The sequence below is a fragment of the Pogonomyrmex barbatus genome, unplaced genomic scaffold (assembly GCF_055798465.1).
Source record: "Pogonomyrmex barbatus isolate J1 unplaced genomic scaffold, ASM5579846v1 scaffold16, whole genome shotgun sequence".
Taxonomy (NCBI): domain Eukaryota; kingdom Metazoa; phylum Arthropoda; class Insecta; order Hymenoptera; family Formicidae; genus Pogonomyrmex; species Pogonomyrmex barbatus.
Window position 1 is genome coordinate 2,097,540 of NW_028297112.1, and position 26,969 is coordinate 2,124,508.

General features: G+C 37.6%; 2 protein-coding genes across 3 annotated transcripts in view; both read left to right on the forward strand.

Annotated features, from left to right (window-relative positions):
• The window catches only part of LOC148937126 (uncharacterized), a 58,602-nt gene extending 47,180 nt beyond the window's left edge, over nucleotides 1–11,422 (forward strand). Inside the window, exons 4-5 of the mRNA XM_089073890.1 lie at nucleotides 5,103–5,208; nucleotides 7,035–11,422. Coding sequence (XP_088930016.1) covers nucleotides 5,103–5,208; nucleotides 7,035–7,078 — 150 coding nt within the window. The 3' untranslated portion in view covers nucleotides 7,079–11,422. The remainder of the gene's footprint in view (nucleotides 1–5,102; nucleotides 5,209–7,034) is intronic.
• Nucleotides 1–26,969, forward strand: part of cv-c (RhoGTPase activating protein) — a 205,890-nt gene that overhangs the window by 129,779 nt on the left and 49,142 nt on the right. For both annotated transcript variants that reach the window (XM_011636672.3, XM_011636673.3), the window contains exon 9: nucleotides 24,591–24,662. In XM_011636672.3, the coding sequence (XP_011634974.2) occupies nucleotides 24,591–24,662 (72 nt within the window). The remainder of the gene's footprint in view (nucleotides 1–24,590; nucleotides 24,663–26,969) is intronic.

Consider the following 26,969-nt stretch of genomic DNA (forward strand, 5'->3'; position numbering starts at 1 on the left):
GACTTGTTAGTGAATTTTCTGATTTCTTTATCTATCTAATTTTTTTAATTATTGCTTATATTTATAATTTATATTAATTCTTCTAAGTGCCATAAAATTTTGTTACTTTAATTTTTTCAAATTTCAATTCTCGATGCGTTTTGCTTCCAACTTACGCGGCTGTTCAAAGAATTGAGACTTTTTCGACTTTTCGACTTGATATTTCTTTATGATCAAAGTTTTTAAAATTATAATTTATATTTTTAATATTAACTCTTCTAATCGTCACGCAAACCTTTACCTTATTATTTTTTCAAATTTTATTTTTCTCTGCGCTTTGCTTTCGAGTTAGACGATTTCTCAAGAGACTTGCGAACCCTCGAGATCGGTCGAGTGTCTGACTCCGGAGTCGGAGTTCTTCCGCGAAACTCGCGCGATCTGCTCTCTCTCCTTCTTGCGTTGAAATTTACACGTGCGAATTGAGATTGTTGCATGCTGGCACGGCTAAAGGACTAACCACACGCGACCGCGATACATATGCATGAGAGAAACACCAGCGAGTCGCGCTGATGGATGAATAAATATTCGCGGGCAAACAAGCTCCGGGTCATCGTGGGTGTGCACATGTGTATGTGCGTGCGTGCATACGTGCGTTTATCATACGCGCAATTTTCGTTGCGATCGATGCTGACTTCTGTGAATTCCTCGCGAATCTCATCGACCACGTGCGCTCTATATACACGTGCTCACCCGCCGATGTCAATAGTCGAAGTAATCCCGCTCGAATTGAGTTTACACAAGCTTATTTGTTGGAGTTTGACAATACTTGTCGGATTCCTTGCCAAATTGATTGACCTGCATTAAATTTTGTACACGTTCCAGAAAGTTAATTTATGATACCACTGTTGTCAAGTAAAAATCGTGGCACAAAAATATCGTCACACCTTTCACAAGTATCTAATTAATAAATTAAATAACATTCTACGTTTCACAATTTAAATTTAATGACAATTTGTATTTATTGCTTTAATTTTAAAAAGAGAATGATTATTTAAATGTAAAAATTAAATTTAATAAGTTCGGTGTATTTGATTGTAATTGTGTTGTTTTTTTATATCATTAAATTGCAAATATTATTATGTGCGCGTAATTATAAGAAATAAATGCAACTAATTGTAAGTAATAAATGCAAAATATAGAAGATTATTTATAAAATTATATAATAGAATTTGCGACTTTTAAAGTTCAGACGCAAGTAAGCATTATCTCATCCTACACACAAGTAACTAAATTTTGCGTCAGTAATCTGACAATGACGTCATACGAAATTCAGTGACGATCAAATTCGCTAAAAGTGAGTCAGATCTGTGACTGTTTCCTTTTTTGGAAACTTGTACAATACTAGTTTGGGAAGAATGTGCGTCATCCGTCGCATACGTAAACATTTCATATAACATGATGATACAAATGTTTTTGTGAGAGACGAAATGAAAGTATGAAAAATTGAGGGAAATTGAAAATATGTATATTGAGATATAGTAAATTATTGTCAGCGTTTCTTTATTTGTTATTTATTCATTGCGGTCATAATTTTGATTAAAAATAAATAATATCTTAGTGTATTATTTGTAAGTTTAATCACTATTATGATGCATACTTTTATTTCTTTTGTCTAAAACATTTTATTCTATATTGTTATATCAAATAACATTGCGGGTATCATCTTTAGAGATTATTAATAAATTTTTCCCTGTTTCTTTGCGCAGCTTCGGCAAATCCATTGACTGGCAAACTCGAGGCGATATCTCAAGCTCGTCTGCTCGCGAGTCGGAGTCATGCGGTCGTAAAATAAAATCCCGCGAAATACGAGGAGTCGGGAAAAGTGATTTTACGGGTAGTTGCCGGGGTGCGATTACATAGTATTAAATTTACTTTGAGGGTGGAGGAACGACGCGTAAGGCAGTCGCTCGTTGCCAGTCGGCACGTTTCAGTGAGAAATATTTATTCTTCGCGCCTTACCACGATATTCAAGTGAATACAAAAGCGATTTCATACATCTTTGCTTAATGGATTTTCTTTGGCGTGAGTTGGAGGTAATTTTCGGCCTGGTGCGAAATGAGGACGACGTTTATGCGAACATAAGGTCGCGCGAAACCTTTGCCAGGGTCGATAAAATGCATTTTTATTAATAAAAGTTGCATCTCTGCAAACTCGTTTGAAATCGTGAAACTTGAGCTTTCCATCCCGATTTTTACAATTCTGAAAATTATATCCGGTGTGAATAGTTGAAACGCTGTTTACTTTAGTGCGTTGTAACTGTGAACGAAATACAGGACAATAAATGGACAATAAATTTATTGATTTTACGGTGAATTGTAAACTGTGCCTCGGGGAGAAAATGAAGCGCGAATAATTAATATTTATAATTATATTTTATTTGATTTTCATTAATTGAAATTGAATACAAACTTTAATTAAATTATTAGCAGAACAAAATTTATAAATATATCATTTCTATTTCGAGTAAACCTATCATGGCTGTATAAAAAAATGAATGCTTTTATATTTTTTCATTTCCTCTTTCCTCTCGATAAAAATTGTTGATGAAAATGTTTTCAACTAAAATAAGTAATTTCTAGATAAAATTAATTAAAAAGTAAAAAATATTTAATCCATTTGCTTTACTTTAATTAATCATATCAAAGAAATTATCAGTGATCTAATCTTTTTATGATAAAAAAACCAAATTTTACAACATGCGACTTATTATTCCAACATCATGTACAAGCACATATAAGTATCATTATCAGTATCGCGCGACACGCGTTATCGATGTTCCTAATGAGTTTTCTGTGAGAAAGTAGCGCGATGTTGTAAAATTCCGCGAGCGAGGAGCTAAATCAACCAAGTTTATTGACTTTGCTCGCGGGAGCGTTGCTCGGGGGTCACTCGATACGTGATATTAGCATAATTCGATCATAGATTTCGCTCGCGTGTTTCGTGACGTCGGTAAATTTAACGCGCGATGCGCGCCGATGCCGCGAACTCGTCGAGGGCGCGCACGCAACGGTATTTGCGTCACGCGCAATTTTCTAATGGGCCCGATTACGTCTCGCCGAGCGTATCGCCGACTCGGCTTATGGGGCTATGGGAAAACTCGCGTGCGAACTGATACCTCATATCTATATGGATCATTACCGCGGATGTGCGTTTGCTCGCGCGCGAGATAACTCGAGCCACCTGTCTCGGTAGCGCCGAGTTAGCGTTACGTTATTAGCGTTACATGAACGAAGTATTTTCGCAAATACCGCGCCGCGGAATACGGAAATCGGAAATTGAAATTAATTTAATGTTTAATGTAAGACACTTGTGTAAATCGTCAGTTCGTAATTCCCAATTTGCAATAAATCTCAAGATTTATTGCATGCGGAAATTAATTAAATATTAATGTGAACGCATTGTTGCGAAAATTTCTAATAACGCCGAGAGTTCCATTTAAGTTTGTACGTATGCTGAATGTTATTACGGATTGTTATTTTCATTAGCTAAACGAATTCTATGGAAATGTGAAGCACTCGAAGAATCTCACTCACAGCAAACTTTCTTGAATAATACGGCAAATGTTAACGAATTAATTTCGACGGTCGTAAAAATGTCGTAGCCCGAGAATGACTTATTGTCGTTAAGTCCAAAGTGTTGTATAAACAGTAAGTGGATTACACGTCGGTAACAACGTCAGCAACAGTGTCCGAACGCACTTTCAGTCACGTCCGGCTCGCAGTCCGCTTTCAGAATAACGTTCGAATTCGCCCGAATAAAATAACTGGTCAAGTTGTTACAATTGTAGAGCCCCATGTAAACATTATCGATGATCAGTTTAACTTTATTTCCGTTAAATATTAAATTTTCAATCGGTAAGAAGAAAGATTAAACAAATGTCGATTTGAATTTGTTCTCAACGATTTTTTTCTCAATCGATGATTACACTTAGAAATATAAGGATCTTTTATTTAAGAAAAAGGAGCAATGTGGCTAAAGACACTGTGGATCCGAGCCTTTCGCTGTGGTTACTTTTGCTGTAACCTGCTGCGGCTTTTCATATGTATTATGCAATAAAAAATTAACATGCGATAGCGAGCGATATCTGAGAGTGGCGTTGATAGAAGTCGCAACTCATGCGCGACTTTACAATCCGGTAGAACGATCCATCGCAAAGTCATCATCGCCAGGCGATGTGGCATCCGCCATTGCGATCATCGGGAAGCATTCGTCGATAACTGTAAATCTCCTCGTGCGACCGTGAGATAACATAATTTTTTATCCGATCCTATCGGAGAAGGCGCTTTCGCACGTTGCAGTCATATCATAATTACTTAAACATTAATCCATTACCGGCACAAATGGACGGGAAAATAAGGAAAAGGGAAACCACAAACGGTGAGAGACGAAGAGGAGAAAAAAAAAAAACGAAGAAGGCGTCAACTGATATTCTAACGCGATGGGCTAGGCGTTCGTTGAACCGTGCCGGATGACACTGGCCTCCGTCTCGCTTATTTTCTCAATGAATTCGCATTCGTTAGAAATTCTCCACGTGTAGTAAAACACCTGCGTGCGACTCCCACGTGGATATCCCGTGAATTACTTGCGTCGTGATCTTTAAAGGTGACGGGTAAACTTATAAGAAGGGACAGTAGAAGTAGCCAGAGTCGCGTAATTGATGCAATTTTTTTCTCCTTTTCTTTTTCGAACTTTATCACAAGGAAACGCGAGATTCCTTTAATGTTAATTTTCAGCGCGATGAAACATTTTGCATCATTAATATATAGTTTTCTAGGAAATGTTTTGTATTATTAGGCGCAATAATTTAAAGAATTATTCTTACGAAAGGATTTTATTTCCGAGAAAATTCTGTCAATATATAAAAAAACATGAGAATATCAGATTTCCGTAATACGAAAAGTCGTATTTGGATTTTGAAATTTATTATTACATGCTAAATTTTTTTCCTGAATAATCGTGGGTTTATGTTTTGCAATATTGCTTTTGCATTATTATTAGTAATACAATGTTTTAATCAATATCAGCCAACGGTTAATAATGAAAAATTTCTATATTTTATGCAGGCGATGAAAACTCACGATGCAAACGAGACAGTGCGCAATCGTTTTTCCAGATGCGTGACATTGTTCATTTCTCCAGCGATCCCGCAAAACGCGATACACGTGGGTGGTGAGTGAACGGCGCACAATATCTTGCATGAATGAATGCGCCGTTACCGGCTTAAGAAAACCGGGCTTAAGCAACTTACGCCTCGACGTCGAGGAAATCGGGGGAGGCTCCTTGCAATCACTCGAGAGAAAGATTACGTTGGTCCGTCGGCCAGATAAAATCATTCGGGTAACGAAAGGGATTATACGTTAATCTCGATGCAATTGAACACACGCTTGAAAGTGATTTGTTCGCCTTCCTCCCTTCTCTCTTTCCTCTCTATCTCTCCCTCTTTCTATCTATCCCTTCATCTTTCTCTAAGTGCGGACGGAAATAAAAGTTGCGAGGCAATTTCTTGACGACTGTAAAATGAACTGCGCGAACATCTGCCGGGCAGTAATAGAACGTAATTGAAAAAGAGAGGGCCCTTTCTCTCGTTCTCCACGCGATGTACAACGGACGCGTCCGGCGATTATCCGTACTGGAAGGAGGAAGGGGGGAAGATGTATATCTCCCAGTCGTATCGGGTCGCAAAAAGTTGCGTAATTCGGTGCAATCCCGACAATAAGCACCGTCGTGCACACGTGTGCAAATGGGCTCTTGCTTGAAACGAGCCTATTTGGGATCGTTTATCCCGCCGCGTTCCGTATACACTTTCTGACCGAGCACTGAAACGGTGTAATTCACGTCTCGCGGCGCACGCCAAGCGTACCTCTCCCCATTTCTACTCCATCCTCAGATGAGGTGCAATCATTTCGTCGCGAGTAGACTAAGAATTGCGAGTCCATCAATCGCACGAACGGAAATTCCCTTGTCCCCTTTTTATCTTTTCTTATTCGATCTTATTCTAACAATAAGTTGATATTATTTTTAACATATCCGATATCACTCCGTCCGACACACGAATATTGCTGAATTTATTAAAAATTTCTCTCTCTCTCTCTCTCTCTCTCTCTCTCTCTCTCTCTCTCTCTCTCTCCCCATCGATAAAATGATTGAAGATTTAATCCGTGGCGGATTACGTCGAAAAATTTTATGATCGCGTTGAAACATTTTTACGAACACGTTTCCGGCTAAGCTGCTTTCATTTTCCAGCATTTACGCTGTCGGGTTTACGCTGGGCCCTGCGATTCTACAGGCGGATACTTCCGCCGCTGCACGATCGAGAGATCTCGCACCGATTGCTGGTGCATTACGGTCAATCGCCAGCCGCCCGCGCGCAAGAGCTTTTCTTCTTTTCGCGTATCGCGCTTTCCCACGGGCGCGCTCTCGACTCGAGGGATCATTATGCATAATCCTGTGGGCCGCACCTCTCGCGCGGTGGTGCAATCCTCCGTTAAAAAGCGTGCGGCCGCCTTCTTAATGGCCGTGCGATGTGCCCGCTCGCGAGAGAGAACATCGATTTTCCGACCCGCGAGTTTCAGTTCGGTGAAAGCCGAATGAGGAAATGCTGCCATTTGCATGCGAGAAAAAGTGCCGAGAAGATGACATTGCTGCGCGATAGGCGTCGTATGATTAAATGATTACGCTTAAGGATATTCTGGTAAAATACTTTATATTCGAGCGATAGAAAATCTCTCTCGATTATCAGGTATATGTTTAAATGTCATGATGGCATATAATATATATAATTAATATATTCTTAATTATTTCCATTTTTAATTATTTATTTCCATTTTTCGTCATAAAAATACAGCTTCTTATGATTTTTATTTAAATTCTGTCATTAAAATTTAATTCATAATAATTAAGTACTTCTATATCAAATATCTTGCAAATTTTTGTGTGTCACATATTTTGATAATTACAACTTGACTAACATTTTCATTTTTTTTTTTTTTGTGCAGGTACGTATTCTCGATATAGAAACACACGTTTCATACGTGAGTAAACTATTTTCTCTTTACACTTGAATTATTTTATATTTTATTTTGAATTAAAATGTAATTAAAAAATTTATCGTTTTGATCATCTTGGTTTTGTTACCCAATTTGTTCTAAATTCTATAATCAAAATCAAAATTTGCAATCGCTTTTATATATTTGTTATTTTTTGCTGACCGTTTAATTTACTTTCTTGACATTCGTTTGACGCAGAGTAAACGCAATCGCAATCGTGGCGTTGCAACAAACATCGCCTCGCATAATTGCGAAGAAAGTTTGCGCGAAAGGGTTGATCGTCGGGGGGGGGGGGGGCGCTAATTAACCGCTGCGCGATAACCGTTTGTGGCGTCGTGTGCGGGCGGCCGGCACGCAGCGTTTCCGCGTGCGTTCGCCATTGGATTTTGTTGCGCTTTCCGTTGCAATAAAACAACGTCGTCACGAGCGACATGACGGGGAAACCTCGTCCGGGCGACAAAGCGCGCGGTGACGCGTAACGCGGCTGCAATCGAGTGCAACCATGAATGCAACCGCGTCGATGCACGTGTCACGATCAAGCCGCGATCGAAAGGACAGGCTTAGGACGACTGCTGGCGTCTCTGCGCGCTGAAAGGAGCGCGATATCGTAACAGGACGTCGCGTTCCCGGAGAGAAGCGTGAGAATGTAAAGTAGGATAACCATTGTTACTTATGAACGCAAAGTGCCATTTGCGATCTTAAATTCCAGATTATTTAAAAATTTCTGAGAAATATTCTCTAATTTTAGAATGACGTAAAACTCTTATAAATATCGTCTCGACTCCTGACTGGCGTTTAATTTAATTTATTTATGTTTTTTAATTATGTTTTTTAATTAGTTCGTAATATATGTTATAATTACGTATGTCTACTATTATTTATTTTATTTAAATTAAATAACGTCACGATACCTCATAATATTTTTTTTATCTGTTATGCAAAGTAAGAGATGAAAAAAAAAAATGAAACTTTAGTTACGTTTCGAATATGGATCGATTCCCGACTTATCGAATCCGGCTTATGATGTTTTCGTATTATCGAGATGCTCGTGTAGATATATGAAACATTACGTAATTAAACTGTATACAAGGGGTAACGTTCGTATTAATTATACAAAGTATAGTTGCGTGAAATTAATCAACTCGCAGTAGCACTGCGGCAAATCTGCATCGCAGATTAAGATTTAATTAATTTCCACCGTGCTCTTATTTATGCTCATTAATTTGTCTCGTGCGGTGCACCTCGCAAAGGTTGTTGACACGTCGTAATCAAATAAGGAACTCGTTCGACAACCATTAAGCATTATCTCTGCACCGATCGCAGATACTTGAAAATCAAGAGCTCTAATCAAGTTTAAACATTTTTTGCTTATGAACATAGCTATTAAAATGTAGCTTAATAATATAAATAATAATATAAACTCGGAGCAAGGAATACAGCCAACGTCATTCTGCAGCATGCAGAATAAAAGAGACGAGTGATTTGCAATACATCTATCTTTTTATATTTAAAGCATCCACTAATATTGCTTGTTCAAATTTTAATACCGATGATTTCAAGTAAGAAAAAGACAGATCTTTGTAAATTTATCGATGATTCATAAGTGCGGAACATAAGTTTTCAAGTTCTGGCGCAACTTCATCTTGGAGAGAGAATCTATAAAAAAAAAAAAAATCAGAGAGTTCTCGAGAAAAAGAGAGAAAGAAAGAGAGAACAAGATCAGCATTGTTGGCTAGCACGAAGTGTGCCGCGTATCGCTTTTCTCTAGAAATTCGTAGGTGGTGAATGACGGACGCGCCCGCGCCAGTTGGTATCAATTTTTAACGATACCCCAGACGATTGTGAGTATCGCCGGGGTATCAATTTTCACGTGGGCATTAATTCCGATACGCAAGTCTCTCGTGAGATCGCCCTCTCTTTCTTCGATCCGTTCGTTCGCGAGCAGCTGCGCAGACTTTCTAGTGTGGTTGGCGATCGCGCGACTCGGCGCCGTTTAGTCTGCGCGATCCGGGAAAGGTGATGAATCGATTGATTTCTTTCCGTTTGCGCGATAAATAAATCGAGAACATAGTAGATCCCCGCGATAACATCGTGTGCTTTGATTTTTATCTTATATCGCTTAATTCAAAATTTTATCTTCCATTTTTGGTAAATAAATTTGAATTTTAATTATATGAAAAAATACAGAAGCGATATTTATATTTATTTAATAATTAAAGCATAAAACTTTTTTATGCTAATTATGAATTTTTTTCTCGGAATCAAAATTCTATTTTTAAAATTTCTTATGCTTATCACGTGACATATTACAAAAAATTGATTTCTTCTGCTTAAATCAAGCGAAAATTAATATCAAATTTTTGAATTTATTCAATTTGTATAATTATTATTTTTTTATTATCTTTTAAAATATATACAAAAGATACATTATTATTAATACTAGGAATATCTTAAAAATACTAAAAATTATTAAAAATACGATATTTTTGCAAATTATAGTAATTTTTTTATATTTTCAACAAGAGGCATTTTTATCAAAAATCAGAAATCTCATTTCAACACGTTTAAGTCTAATTCAACGAGTTCGCGCCGGCTTAACGCCCGTGTGAAGCGGTTAAGCAACGACGTATGACGAAATTCTCTTTGCGGAGAATTAGAGAGAAGAAGAATAATGTCGGTCGAAGAACCCGACGATTTCCGCCTCGTAGATCGTCCGAGGACAACGCGTGGGCGTTTGTCACGAGATGTCGCGATTATAAGCAGCTGCCGAAGCTTTCTCCATTGTCTTGAATAATTATTCGTGGTGACGCTTGCCGGTCGCATATACTCCCGAGAGTTCATCGTGCGATCTCGCTTGACGGCATGTTCGTGAGTTTTCGCTTCAGGAACGATCGACTTTTATTATCACTTTCTCGTATTTTAAAATGTAAAATTATTTACTTACGTTTTTGATATACATAATTTAAATTGTTAAGAAAAGTGATATGTAAATTATTTGGAAAGTTTGTTTCGAAATTTAAGAAAAAAATTTCATTTGCTTATTACACGTATTTAGACTCATTGAAATTTTAGAAAAAATTAATTAATTATTTTATTTAATTTATTTAATTTATTTAATAAAGAACGCGAAAGAGGATACACGTGGCGAAAACCGTTCACGCTTTTTAATATATTATGCAATTTTATTACATAATAAAGTTGCGTCTCGGAACTATTTTCTCTTTTCCAATTTTTTGTTTGTAATAACATAGATGATAACGTTATGTTTCCTGTCGTACGAGGGATATATTTTTCTTGTTTATTGAAAACTCTCTCGATGGCATTATTTCGCATTTTTCGTCTGCGACTCGTCTCTTCACGTCTCATATAGGTCTCATGAATCGAATATAAACAACTTTCTGATTTATCTCTCGTCCGCGTAACGGAATCCGGAAAGTGCATTCAACGGGAGGAATGCAGAAAGAGGAGATTTGCGTGCTCCAGTTCCAGAGTTCCAGAACGACCGTTCTGGCGGAAGTGCAAGGAAGTGTAAGAGCTTCGTAAGGCTCGCTGCGGCGCGCGACGAGCTTTGAATCGTAACTAACGATTCGGAGAATTACTTTCTCGGCGGCAGTTATGTACCAAAACGAGGGATTTAGACTGTAAAATCCAGCGAGCGTTTCCGGGCTGTTTATCGCCATTACCGAACGTGAGCCAATTCGGTGGATCTTCTTTTCGACCGTTTAACAACATAATCGGCCTACCCAGAATCACGATAGAATCCGTCGATTTCGATAATTATATTAAATAGCCCATTTATTCATTAACTGCGGAAATCTGCAAAATTGCCGGGAGCAAAATTTGTAAATTATGGAAAGCCATAATCAGTTGTAATTTAAAACTTAATTCATAATTTAAATTTAGCAACAGTAACATTAAGCATTAACAGTATTAATTAACATTACATAAATTGATATAAAAGATAAGATTACCAAATTATTAATATTTACGTTAATATCAACTTATTTTATATCGAACAATATTACGGAATATCAGATAAGGTAAATTCTATCGTAATACGTTTATTACACATGAGAAATTTGATTCTTCGAAATGAAGATTGAACGCTGCGATAAAAGTTAATCGTGTTTTTCTCGATACTTCATATGAATTCTACTGGAGTTGGGACGCTGTGTTTTATTCATAAATCCGTGATGTAACCGGCTGGACCACCCCCGAAGATCTTTTGGAGCCGCGCGAGTGGATTATCCTGGAGTCAAGTCACGAAAGCCATGTAGGTCCGCGGTATACGTGGTGAGGATAAAGGGTGGGAATGCTGGAACGATGGAAGAAAAGAAGAGAGACGAACAGGAACGAGAAGGCCCGTGCACTACGAATTTTTTTGGACGGCCAGCCCAAAACGAGCGGGACACAGGCGAGGAAGGGTGGCGGCACGTGAGCGTGTATACCTGGCAGCCATTCTTCGTTATTATGTTTCTCTTCCCACGGTATTCATGAAAGTAAGTAGGTGCTGGTGTACGAACGCACACGCACGTGAAGATCATATATATATATATATATATATATATATATATATATATATATACACACGCTCATCTCGTTCGTAAAATAATATACTTCTCCTTGTAACCGAAGACAGTCGATAGCTCGCGCCAAATTTACCGAGTTAGCGGCCCTAAACAGAACAGCGGAGATTGGAAATCTCCGACTCAAATATTTATGAGGATTTTTAATTTTACGATTTTAATTTTACGGGACTCTCGGGAGATCGTTTCTTTTTAATAATGAAATATTCCTGAAGACACATACGTTATGATAAAATTTAATATAACACAACGAGAGATTTATGGCGATATAACAATTATTTTTGTCTAATCTAATATATTAATATATACTATGTGCAAAGAGTTAATAATTAAGAATTATGTAAATAATGCAGTACAGTTAATAGTTTGTATCGGTGAGATCCGGAACAATTTCTTATACACGATGTTCTCCATACTAATTTTTTCGCGCGAATAATATTCAATAATCGTGGATAAACGCATCTTCTTGGATGCTGCCCGCTGGATTTCCCTGTATCATTATCTCGCAACATCGTTCCGGAGAAACTCCATTATTCGAGGATACCCGCGTTATCGGCCGCCAGAACATTTCTAAGTGCCCCTCTCTCTCTTTCTCTCTTTAAACCCGCGAAAAAAGAAGCGCGTTATATGTATAATGCATAATACAATCGACGAAGTAAAGGCAAATTACAGCTCGGCCCTCGGTACGAGAAGAGTTTCGGTCGTTACCGTCGCGATAATAATTAGGACTTCGCGGATACGCGGCAAAAGTATTATTATGGGCGTAAAGACGGTGATTATGCACGGATCCGCGTAAGCTAATTATTATTGTTGCGCGAACCGGTTTCACAAAACGATTTAACCCCATGCCACGCGGGGCGACACAATTTCCGAGAGAATTTCTCTTAACCCTTCGCTGCAGCCGTGTTCAAGAAAGACTTGAAAGTTGCTTCAAAAGTGATATCTTGTTTCAAATGCATCTATTAAAGTAGAGAATATCATATTTATTTTCACTTTAATATCAATTGATCTCACTTAGATCTCCTCTCATTATAATCATTGCACAGAAAGAAAATTAAATCAAGATAGATGTTCTCGCAAGTATAAGCAAGAATATTATAATCTTTTTAGAAAAGAAGATTATAATTTTAGTTTTATTTGATTGAATTTGTATTGACGCAAGTGCTATTTTTGCACTTAGATCAAGACTAAAAATTTTTTTTACAAAGATTATTCTTGTTCATGAGAATATCTATCTTGACTTAAGATTATTTTTCTTTTATGTGCACTCAATAAATTCTTCGTCCGTGAAATGTAAGTAATTTAAACTAAGAAGATTCAACGCAGTCTCAGATGCGATTTTAATTTCTCCCTCTTAAAGAGATTGAGACTTTGAGATTGATAAAAAAAAAAAATTATCAGTCTCTTCTATCCAAGCCGCGAGAGTTAAAATATTATTACGCACGATCGTAAATCACTGTAGTCCTGAGAAACTTAACCGAAGGTAAGGTACGAGTCTATCCACAAAGGGGGATAATTTCAGCGGAGCCTTAACGCGTTAACGCTGGATTTACGAGCTTTTATTCTGCGAATTTCCATAATCCAATCTTGAATACTATCGGAATCTATCGAGTGACCCGAGAGAGGCTACGTCCCGTTCTTTCTTTTCCGTTTCTGAGGCCGGAGTAAGAGGAATTTCGTCTCGCCGCGGTGTTTCTTCGCCGGGACTTTCTCCCAGCGGCTCGACCGGTCGCCGCGCATAGCGCAACGCTTCTCGATGATCGATTAAGTTTGACGCGAGTTCGGCAACCGAGAGCGATTTCACGCTCCCTTGCCTCGCGGCCGAGTAACGGAGTCGCCCGGTCGCCGCCGTATCGCGGCCGAGGATCGGCGAGAAATTAATCATTGTCAGCGGAAAATGCGACGTCGCCCCGTCCCGCGCCGGGTCCGCGCGATCGACGACGATCGACAAATTCGCGTTGCACGCTCGCAACGATACAATTTGCCGGAAATGCAATATGCGCAATGTCCGCGTAGAAGGATTTACAACTGTTCCAGCAATTTGTCTCCTTCCACCGGCCTCCCCCCCCTCTCAACTCTCGGGAGAAATTAAATAATTACGGAGAAATTAAATTACGCAATAAAATTTTTACCAGTCGTTTTTTTTTTCTCTTCTGCCGTGCTGTCGAAACCGACGGGTAATTTACGCCAAACTGTCGCTCGAAAAATAGAGAAATTGCGATTTTTCTTTTTTAGATCGCTGTCAATACAAAGCTTCGCCCCGCTGTAAATACGCCTCGACGCGCCTGTCACTCGTGATTTTTGCGGCGATTTATATCGTTGCGTATCGATGTGCGCTATTCTCGCGTCAAGAGGCACCGCGATAGCCATGACACGTACGAGACTTGACGGCGAAAAAGAGGTCCGCCGGCGACAAGCACCGTTAGCCTCTAATTATCAGCCTGGCTTCTCGTAAATCAACTGCGCTCTCTTACACGCGCGTGAATGCGCGACATGCTCGTGCGGCGCGCTTTTTCGCACCGATTACGCGCGTGAGTCATTAGCGCCTCATCGACAGTCGATTTGTACATAATAAAGTGCGATGAAAAGCGCCGACAGCCGATGTCGTACCATCGATAAAACGAGCGATTTTTGTCGAGAGACACGCAAACTTTTTATCAGCTCAATCCTGTCAAAGTTAAATTTTATTTTTATCAGAGATTTATTTTTATTGTTTTTATTGGATTATATTTTATTTGATTATTTATTAACTCTGTATTGCTCGGTATTTTGTTTTATTAAAGTGCCTGAACTTATTAAATATCAAATTATGATTTTGTGTTTTCATTTTGTTGGCGCTCATAACGTCAAGTGTTATTAGCCTTGTCATACCTCTTAGTTTGACTAGCAGTGAATTCCACCAGAAGGAAAGATAATAAACCTAAAGACGCGCCGTGCTATCAGATAAGAATGATATAAACGACAGGAAACCTCTACTAGAATTTATCTAGTTATAATTAAACGATACAGGTTTGTAATTTCAGCGAAAGGTGCTAGATAGGCACAATTTACAGACTGCGTTCCAGAACGTGAAATTCGAGTCGCAGCGAGCAAGCTTCCTACGCGTTGAATAATATTCACGTAATATCTCACACCCGGGCGAGTAGGGTAAAAATTATTAGGCTCGATCTTAAACATCGAGCCACCTGCAGGCTTGGTCAGGCTTAAGATCGCCGTGGCGATGTCCCAATGATCGCTCGGGTGTCGCGACGAGCGGAGGAAAGGAGCGGCCTACGATCTCGCGCGGGCGCCTAAAAGCCAATTTAATTAGTTGCAATAAAAGCCATGTTAATGCAAATCCACGGCGGCTATATATCGGAAATAATACAGTTCATTAGCAAACCCGGAGCCAGCGTGTATCGCGCGCGCGGCGGCTGAGTTGCGTGTACGCATATTTAAATGAGATATGTATATATGCACCGGCGTGCAACACCCGCATCTGTGTGCGCGACGTGTTAGCTAAGCGCAACGAACGAGACCACGAGCGTCGCTCCGGCGTTAAATTAACGGTCTACCTTCGATTCGAATAAATCAGATGTTGAGAACTATCGTGTTTCGAGTCGCGATATTTAACCTCACGGGGGTATCAGGTATATAACATATGTAGAAATGTATATGCATATGGAAATCTCACGAGTGGACCTCTTCGCTCTGACAAAAGTGCCGAGATACCGCGAGACGCCTTTTCGAGTCAAACTATCGAGTTTGCGATTTTAAAAATTTCATAAAATTAAGTTCAAAGTCGAGTGTGAGTAAAAAATTTTTATTTTTTATCCTAAATTTATTTAAATTTTATTATTTGCCGTTTTCCGGATTTATGGATTATCTGTAATTTTAAAATTTTAATTCAAAATTGGATAAAATTGATTAAATTTAAAATAAAATAGTAAAACAAGACTTAAAAAAAATCAAAAGATTTCAGAAAATTTTAAGTATCGCTTGTATATAAAGTCGAATAGATATATTATATTATCAATGGCAATTAAGAAACGTCGACGATCACATTTTACCGTTAATCTTTAATTGAACGTCCTCGTTTTTGCCGATAAAAACGCGCGATATGATACACTGGAATAATAAATCGTGGCCTTCTGCCAATCCGAGGACAACTTGGGTATCTCATCAGCCAGCAATTAGGAGTCGTTCGATAGAACGTTTTACTTGTTACTCCAGAGATTTATCTTATACTTCCCGCGGAAGAGTTCCTACGCTTCTCTATCGCGAGCTTAACTAACAAGCTACTGATAGTGTGAATTTTTTTTGTGGACTTTTGAATCGGAATACAGATACATACAAGAAACGAGACATGGTAAACGAAGCAACAAACTCGAATTGATTGCATTATTATATTTAATATTATAATAAATCGCTCTTTATTTGGAATTGAAATTTATTATTTAATCTCTATTAATATATCTTTAATTTCTATTTCAATATACCAGTTAAATATAACTGTTACACATATATGATAATTTTAAGATAATTTTGAATAAATTGTTATATTAAAATTTCTTATATTTTTACGATTTTTAAAATCGTATATTTTTTTGGCAATTTTATTTGGATACACACACGTACCAACATCAGAACATATATAGCATACATTTATTATTACTGTGTATGGCGCTCGAAACTCATGCGAATTCAATAAATTTTTAGCTCTTCTCTTTTCTCTTTAATTTGTGAAAGCGCTAACTTTTTTCTTTTATAATTCCATTCTTTTCCATTTCTATTTCAATCTTATTTATATATTTTTTGAACATTTTTTTCAACTTCAGCAGGTTTATGAAAAAAAATCTATTTACAGAAAAAAAGAACAAGTAAATATTTTCTATTTAAATCATTTGATTTACATTTATCCTCGGAATATATGGAAAAAAAAATGACAAGTAAATATTTTTATATTTTGTCTAAAGCGTGTTATGAGCGTATCATTAAATGTAGCTCGATTTGTTTAGCAGCTAGTTCGTTGACAGAGACGGCTCGTTTGATCGAATCTATTGATCGAGTTTCATAAAATGCGCGCGACGATAACGAATCGGCGATAACAAGCGCGTGACAGATCGCCGGTATAAGTACACCTCGCATGGATATCTCGTTAAAACGAAATAATCTCGGCGGGCACGTTCACCACCTACGGGTTTGTTCTCTACCGGTTTAGGTTGAGGTAGGTTCCCGTCCCGTGTCCCGAGCTATTACCAGTTAATGACTGCCGCCACATTCTCTCTCTCTCTCGCTCTCTCTCTCTCTCTCTCTCTCTCTCTCTCTCTATCTATCTATCTATCTATCTATCTTTCTCTCTCTCTCTCCCTTCCCTACATCCGTTCTATCTTCGCGTGATCACGCCTTCTCTCTTTCGATCCCTTCGGATGCAGACAGTTCGCGCGTGACAGTTAATCCGACTGCAACGATGGTCACGCGAAGAACCGCGGCGGAAATTTTATCGGGGGAATCTTATAAGCAATTTTCGCGATGGGATAGTATGCGAACTACAACCCTCGATTTCTATATAATTCGTATCTCAGTTGAAATATTTTTTGTAGGAATTGTGATGTAAAGACACTTTTTTTAACTATATATTCTTTAATTATATATTTTTATATAATTAAATAATATTTAATTATATGAAAATATATAATTGATTATTAAATAATATTTTTAATGTGTTTAATTATATATTTTTTATATATTTTTATTTTTTTTTTTTGTAATTATTTATTTATTCATATTATACAATATCACATACAATATACATATACATATTATATAAGTGCCAAGGAATGACACGTTAGCGGTCGCATAATAATTAAAAATGTGATCGACATTGTGAGAATTTAATTCATGTGGTTATACAATATCTCGTAAAGAACACAATGAGAGTATTCTTACGCAATTTTCCAGCCAGGAAAGTCTTTAAAGAAAGCCCTTACTCAGATATTCTCTCCGTTCTTGAATTTTAATTACCGGAAATATGAAACTTTCTAGATTTTTTTTAGGGGGAAGAAAAAAAGTACGGAATACACTCGACCTTTCGCCACCCTTCTGATTCTCACGTAAGACAAGATACGAGAGGGAAAAGGCGAAGGGTCAAGGCGAAGGGAAAATTGAAACTTATCGGTATCAGCGGCGCTTAAATTGTTCGCGCATACGACGTTTTCGTGCAACACGCATTAATTCACCCCTCTTTGCGAGAAACGTAAATCATCACCCACCACTCCCACGCGCCCCGATAATGGATTTCGTCGCCCGCGAGAACGCATTCATTCTTGCAAATGATACGGTTTGCACTCGATAGTTAGCGGCCGAGGTTGGGCCGGGTTGCTCTTTAAGGGCTTATGGGGATGGAGGTCGGAAGGATGAAGCCGCGAGATGTAACGATCACGTCCCGAGCTATTGTTAATAGAGGAAAGGACAGACGAAGGAAATGGAGGGTTTAAAAATTAAGTAAGAGTTGCAATTAACGGAGAAGCCGTGAAAATGCAGCGGCGCAGATCAAATATTATTTTGCGCAGGAGAGAGATGATTCTCTTTCCTCTGAAGGAATTCACGGAAGGTTTTCGCAGAAGTCATCCGTTTCCATTTTATTTTTGTCGTTATTTTTCCCAGTAGAAGGATCCATGAACGTCGTAGGACAAAGGCGTGGCGCTCGATCCTCTTTTTCTCTTTTCTTTCTTTCTTTTTTTTTTTTACTACCTCCGCCTCCATCGCTTGTCCGTGTAGATTTATCTTTGTGGCCAAACGAAATACGAAGTTCGCCGGTGTTTGACCGCGAGGCACGCTGGTTCAGACTGGCGGTTGCCCTCGAAATGTGACGACGAGCTTCGGGCAGATCAGCGGGGTGCATCGCACGCGTCAGAGAGAAACGTTAAATTTTTCAAAGTGCTTTGAAATATGAATTTTAGGAAACCAGGAATTTTTGCGAAAATAATTATTAATGGACGTAATAAAGAAAAATTAAAATTCACAATAAATTTTTGATAAATCTTTAATTTAACGTAACGTTAATAAATAATAATAATCATAATTATTATTATGTCAACAAGTATCATTATATATTATAATATTACATATTGATTATTAAATTTTATTACTATGATGAAGAGAAATAAAGATGGTAATCTCTTAACGCGTTTCGCATAATGAACCATAACTTCCCCATAATTACTGGTCTCCAAGTGACGAAGCATTGCTTGATGATTATCGAGCCATGTTCGTCTTCTTAGAAAGAGTCCTAGCGCGAGCGCGCTTTGCAAATCACAGAGGAGGATCCTATGCAAAGCGGTTAACCGGTTTCGTGAGTCCCAAATCGACGCGGGGATGGACCTGAGACTCTTCCCCCCGATCCTTTTCTCCGACTCTGTCAATGTGACAACGCGCTATGCCGTCGCAGCGTGCGACGTTGTGCTTTACACCCCGCTGATCTGCATTTGTTGAATCACAACGCACTTTGGACGACATCTTTACCGCTCCTTTAGCGAAAAAGAATTCTTTTCACGTCACATCGGTCACAACACGTGTTCCGAGTTATGTAACGCATATGTGCGATGACACAATAATAATTATATGACAAAGCGGAGAGAAAGGAAGAGAGGGAAATTTGTCTGTTATTACGTTATATTAATACACTCGTATGATGAATGTAAAATGAATTTAAATTAATACACTCTTTGTTAAAACAAAATTACTGAGATAATTCATCGAACCGTCAAAGTTTAAATTATAATATTTTTAGACATGGTTTTATTCATATAAACATATGCTTATTTTTAATCAATTTGAAATTGAAAATAAATATATGAAATTGATTAAATAAATACGCATATCTATAAATTTGTGTTTTTACATCTAACTGTTGAAGAGGCCGAATGTTCCCACAGTATTTTCACAAGGATTAACACGTTTCTGACTGAATGGCTGAGCGTTACTGGACAGATATAAAAATTTCAATTGCCTTTATGATCGCTAACTCACACGGTACTCATTAGACAAATGTTTATGCAATGGAAGGTCGTAAACGGGGTACAACGTTGCCGTATATCACTGAACAAAGGTTGAGTTGTCGAGTAACGGGGACGAATTGCAAGAGATCTTTCAGCGGCCGACATGGATAGATCATTACGTAATATAGGAGTGGTACCAGCTATGTAGAGAATTGTTAAAATATGCGGTTAATATTATCGTATTTCGGTGGGCGCAAATGAAAAAAATAGGAAACATTGAGTTGCACAATATATAATTAAGGCATACAGTCATACAAGCAAAGTTTAACCTTATTCTTTTTGCAAATAACATATGCTGAAATACATTCAGCAAGAAAATTTACATGATAAAGAGAGAGAAAAAGAGTAATAAACACAATAATATTATAATATAATAAAATAATAACAAATCTGATGTAATTATAATTACAGGAAGTAAAATTTTTATTTGCAGGAAAATACATTATAAATTTTACTCGTACATTTTATTTATGTTATTATTGTAATGTGATTATGATTATATCACTGTACGTTATTTATCTATCTCTATTCACGCTTCAATATAAATCGGAAGTAAAATGCTCGAGTCTATTTTTATCGCATCATTTTTCCAAATTGATTTTTGAGGGGCAATTATTACACCGTGTGACTCATCCACCTTTTCGAAATTTGTATAACACTGGAGATAAACCTTGCTCGAGGCACAGTTCCACAATACATTTGACGTTAGTCTACACGTGTACGCCCACCGGGACAGAAATTATCTTTGGCGCCAGTCCGCCGTTAGATGCAATATATGAAAACAATAACATATCTATTGGACCATGACCCACTCCAATGTCACGATTTATTGCATTCGATTGGCGGATATACAACGATGTTGCTTGTACAATCAATAAATTCGCTTAAGAGAATTCAATTTGTCATAATAAACCGTTTAAATGGAATATACACACGTCCTGAAGAATGCACATGGGACTTTAATAGATCTTGCAACCTACCGCGAAAATTGAAAATTCAGAGAATTGCTTATTTTTAGAAATTATTTATTGATTAAATAGATCGAATCTCCGAATGAATTTAATTGAGAATATTGTCAATTCTATATAATATTATTAGGCTTTTGCAGAAAATTATAATATCTTAGTAGCTTTATATGTTCCATAAAAACTTTCATTTTTATTAATAAAAAGTATAGATACTATTTTAAAAAAATGACAACTATAGAAAAAATCTCGACTGACACGTCAGCAAATAAATCAATATCATGATCATGTGAACCTCTCAAAATTTTACAATTTATCTAAAATTTTTTTTCGACTAACAAATAGTTTGGGGAATAATCGCGGAAAGATTATAATGAATATGCTCTGAATATACTCGACTCGAATTTTCAGATAATTGTGTGTTTCGGATTGTGAGCAACGCTTTCATGAAAATGCTCTGTTGTTCAATTCCAATCTGTCGTATAAAGCTCTTGATATTTTTATGCTTTCAAGCCACTTTAAACTTTTTCTAATGTTCGACCTGCTTTAATATTGACATCAAACGCAGTGCATAAATTTTGTTTGAAATTTTAATCCAATTGCTGCTGCAACTTGGCTTGTACCTATAACTTAACCCGGAATTTAATCGATATTAAAATATTTGAGCATTCAGGAAATTCAAATATTTTAATATTAAAGTTTATATTGCCTGCAAAGATTCTAATAAGAATATAATAAGATGCTTATGATATAAAATATTTATTCTACTATTTTTAATTGTAATTTTACTATTATACTATTTCTTCTGTTGTATATTTATATTTTCTTTTATTATTTTTAATACATAATATTTTCATTTCTTCTCTTTTTATGTATTTGTGAGATTTATTCCATTGAAACAAAATTGATATATAAGACTTGAGTTTCGAGTATTCTATGACGGAATATTCTACTTCCCATCTAATTTTTCGCATATACTTCCCACATAGTTTTTCCCATATACTTCCCACACAGTTTTTCCCGTGTACGGAGACAAAGTTATATTCAGAGATAAAAATAACATCGGGCCAAGGAGGATTAAGTTTAATTAGAATTCTGCATTTTATACTAGAAGTTTTTAATCCGTTCAGTAAGCGGGCAAACTGCATCGAACGGCATGAACGGGAATTTGAAAAAACGGGCATTGTCGATATTTCGAAATCGAACGATGACATCCTGACGCGCACCATCCTGACTATCCCACATTAATCAACGATACGATGTTCTTAATCCGAAAAAATGGACCCCGTGGTAACGAGCCATAACATAAACAAACCACTGCATCGTGGACCATTTAATTAATATCCATTCCGCGGGGATCAATGAAAACCCACGGGACGAGGGAATAAAATTATTGATTGCACGGTCAGCCGGCTACGCTGGCCAAGCCGGCCGAGCTTGAACTTGTTTTTGTATTTACATATGTCGCTGTAGTGTTTTTTTTATATCCGCGCTTTTGGAATATTTTTTTGTTTTTTTCTTGCGCAGAGAAATTCGTCATCGATTTAAACCAATTAATTTTGACGAAACTTCGTAAATATAATAAACAAAATCCTAATACCATATAAAGTCCGTATATATAAAATACTCTCCATTTGCTTCAGCGGACAAAACGGAGGGGAGAAATATGAGGTAAATATTTAAAACTTCTTCCTTATGTAAGGCTAAACTTTAAGCAATCTCATCTCGGTTAAATCTGCGCGCCTCTCATCCTTGCGGTGTTGATAATTTTCAGCGTACAACTTTCCCACTCATCCCGTCTGTGTACCTTCGCGACACCACGTGACAGAAATTTGCTACGGAATAATACGGACTTTGCGGTAGGTCGCTGCTTTTAACTTCCAGCTACATTCTGTACAAAAGCAGCACGTAAGCCATGCGCGAGATGAAAGTGCCTCGCTCGCGCTTCACTGTAGCAAGAGAATATCCTCTAACTCCGATTATTGTTATTGTCCGGTTATTGTTATTATTGCCGCGTGGTCAACCGACTTCTGCATCGTGGCCCACTTGTATTTAGAAGCTCTCCAATTAGCCCGTTAATTGGTTCGCCATGGCGGCCCACGCTCCCTTTATAATTCCCGACCGCTATTTCAATCAGCCCGTGAGAACTCGTTGAAATATAACTTTGATGAGCTTATATCTCGTGGACATGGATACGCGGAAGTGATCTGGATGTGGTTATTCCTGCTAATGGATATGTGATAATTGACGCAAGAAATTATTTTATCTTATCCTCCCCCCCCCCAAATACGAATAGAAATTAACTTTATTGGAACAGAACTGGTAAAATTTGCCGTGGAAGGTAAACATACACTCTTACGATATCTCTGAAACTCCGCGTCGATTTTGTAAATGTGAAGTGCTGATGCTTGTATCCTTCCGTGTTCTCGCGGCCGGCGGAGTCGATTCCGCTCATTATTATTCGCGTTCTATGTACGCGCGGAAGGGATATTTTTTATAACATTTATATAGATACTTTATCTCATTATAATTCGCCCACGCGTCCGCAGAGCGACTGCGTTAGTTGCCGTAACGATCTCCGTGGCAGTGAAGGCGAACTTCTCTTCCTCTTTCGCTTCCTCATCGTCTTATTCTCCGTGTCCGCGCGCATTCTCCTCCCCTCACGAATTTTTATTCGTCCTTTGGATTATATTTCTGCCATATTCCTTGTTTACTATTTTTTTCTTTATATGAACAAACACCCGTCTTATTCTCCTCTCGATTGTCTCTTTAGCACAGTGGAATACAATATATACTCCGTAAGATACGAATTTTATTTATTTATGACATTTGCTTTTTATTTATAATTAATAATTTAAGTTTAATAAGTTAAGTGTAATCGATTTTGCGATCGATAGAATTAACATCATTGTGTGCTCGCGAGGCGCGATCGAAAGAAAGACAAGTATCCTAAGTATCCTTTTCATGCGACTTGAGATCTGAATGCAATTGGTGGGCACTTAGAAGCGAGACATGCGGTTCATTTGCATGTCTATAAAGTGGCATACGTGAATGCATACATGAACGCGTGGCTACTTACGTAAATTCGTGTCGTCGACCTCGCGTGACTTCCCCCTAACTTAGTTTCATCCTTTTTCCTGCAGCACAATGATGCCGTCATCGCATTGCGTTTGACTACAAAATACACTCGTGAAACAAATGATCATCGACAAAATGTCAGATATTTAGTCAAATATCAATATCTAATTAGCCAAGTATAAAATATCCACAGACTTTTACACACATTTAAATTTGGATTTTAATTATACGAAGAAAAATTGAAATTTTTAATTACGAATGTCATAAATAAAAATGCTATGAGCGATCATTTAATACATGAAGCACGACGATCGTGTGCGATTAATGCTCGTGGCTTAATCGACGAGCAAGTTCATGGATTCTATCAGTGTATCACGGATGAAATATTCCAGTTTGCAAACGGAAAATAAAGACGTTGGCCGTTCATTCGCGAAGGCTACCCGCTGCTAGGGAAATCGATAAATCCGCCATAGCGATATCGATACTGATGGCTACCCATGTTTTATCGCCCTGCGGATACGCGATCTCGATTATGAATCCCCGTCGTCCTCATCTCAGCGGGGCGACTGACTTTCCAAGATATCTCTTGTCGTTTCAGCGATTTTTCCACAATCAACTTCACGCATTTCTCGTATATCTTCTCCCTTTTCAACTCGTTAATAATTATGTTGTAGATGTTTTGATTTTATATTAGCAAATTTTTAAAACGAGATATTTTTTAGCTCCAAAAAATATAAATATCGTCTTTAATATTAATTGGAGATATTTCAATTTGTACAGCACTGAATAATATTTTATATTAATTTTTAGAATTAATAATTCTGTAATTTTTTTCAGAAATCGAGGCGCAGGAAGCTTGCAAATGGCTGAGAGCTGCGGGATTTCCACAATACGCGCAGATGTACGAAGGTAAGTGTCTCACATTTTTTTCGATAAACATCAGAAAGATAATTAATAATTATTAATCGGAGCTTAAAGTTTGTTAATTCAAGTCAAAATCCCTTTAAATTGCTCCGAGATTGATATACATAAAATAGTTTACTCAAAGTGAAAGGAAGCAATTTCAGATGAGATCTAAATCCAAGGAACATCCGAGGATTTAGATGTCCTGAAAGTAGATAATAGGATTTTAAATGAAGTGAGATGAGAAAAATACCCTTTCATTATTCTCTCTACTTCTTTGAGGGAGATAAATTACCTAAACCTTCGACAAATTCTAACTCATTCGAAACTACATCATGACTACAGCGATGTTGTCGCACATAAATCCTGACAAACGTTACGTTAATTACGTAAGATTATTACCGACATAATTTTCACGACATTTTCCGACTTGTTATCTAAGGCCATGTGTTTGATCTCACATGGGTGTTTCGTTTTCAAGCGACAACACGCGTCGAAACGTAGCGTAGCGTTCTCGAAAAAAGGACAGGGAAACTGTCATGTAGCTTGTTCTCGAAAAAGGACAGGGAAAATCAGATGACATTTTTCAAGATCTTTTTCGAGAAGAAGGATAGTGTTTTGTTATCCTCAAAAAAAAACAGAACAATGAAATAAAACCGTGGTGCTTAGTCCAACATGTTGCAATAATGTTGTTAAAAAAATAATGAATAAAATATATAAGTGAAATACGTATTAAATAAATATTTAATTTATATTAATAATTTATATTAATAATAATAAATATGTATATTTAAGTACCTGTGCATAATGGAGTAAATATTAGGGACAGGAATAAATATTAAATTTTGAAAATGAAAGTTTGGAATAAAAACGTAGCGCACAATGAATATACAAATATACATACTTGTATTCATTGTGCGTTACATTTAATTTTCATTCTGAATTTTTATTTTTAAAATTTAATATATTATTTCTATGCCTAATATTTTTTCCATTGTGCGCAGGGCCTTAATGCATACTTGAAGATAGTAAATATGTATATTTAATGATAATTCCGGAAACAAACCGTGGATAAAATTACACGACAAATAATTGCGCTGCAAATAAAATTAATAGGTGTTAGGACAGAAGTCTCAGCCATTTTGCAACAGGGCCCGACTCAAATGTTGCAAGGTGGTTACTCATACGCGAGTTCTCCAGCGCATCAGTGGCCACGGCGGAAGGAGGAGTAACGAGCGACACGTGGGCAGACGTTGCGGATCAGGATGTCGCGCGCGATAGCTGAGAAAGTAAATTATTAAGGGGGCAGAGCTGGATGCGTGTGTGCGCCCGGACATGTTAATACGTCTCGTAATGCGGGCCCTTTGTCGCGGCGCCTACCAACAATGCGTTCGTTATTGCGATACCGACGCATTGTTGCCGCCGCATTCGCGCCGCCGATGCCTTCTTCTTGCCGTGCCCCATTAGCGAGCCATTGTTTTACATCTATAGCCGCGGGGGGAAGAGCTCTCGGAAGAGCTTTCATACCTGACGGTCAGCTCGATTTTTAAACCGTCGCTCGAATCCATTTTTTGGTCCTTTTCCTAGTTTGACAGACGTTTTGAAAACGTTTTGCTAGATAAATGGAAACGAAATGGGACCATGGTGACCTTTCGTTTCATTTCTGAGGATACATAGGTCAACCAATTAAGAGGTGTTAGAGGATATTTTCGAAGGCTCGATTTTTCAAGTTCCAACCTGCGCTATGACTAATCGCGTATCATAGCGCGAATGAATATTCCATAAAAATATGTGGGCAAAAAGAAGCTGAGAAAATTTCATTCCTCATAAATTTAGCGCCGAATAAAATATCTCAAGGATTTAATGATTTCATTCCGCCGATATCCTGGTGACATAAATCTCGCCTTACATTGTGACGTCTAGGCAGGAGGTAAGATCCGCATAGATGTAAATCAGTGCTAGGCGAAATGAAAAATTACGCGAGTCATTAATCACTCCTCCGACGGCGTCCAGGTGAATATTATTCCCGCATTAGCTCTTGAAATTGAAGAAAGACCTGGAATTACTCGCCGTGCCAAGGACGTTAATGACTGCTGAACACGAGGCATTAGTCCTTTCCCTATGTACACGTGGTTTAATATCTCCGTATGCGTGATACACTCTCTCTCTCGAGACGTTTGAGGGACTCCGTTTTACGTCTGCTTCGAACTGTCATACGCGTTGTAAAAAAAATAAATACGAAATATGCATCGGCAAGACTTTAAACTCTCGCTGTCCCAGAGAATTTTATTTTTATAATAAGAACTATTCCTG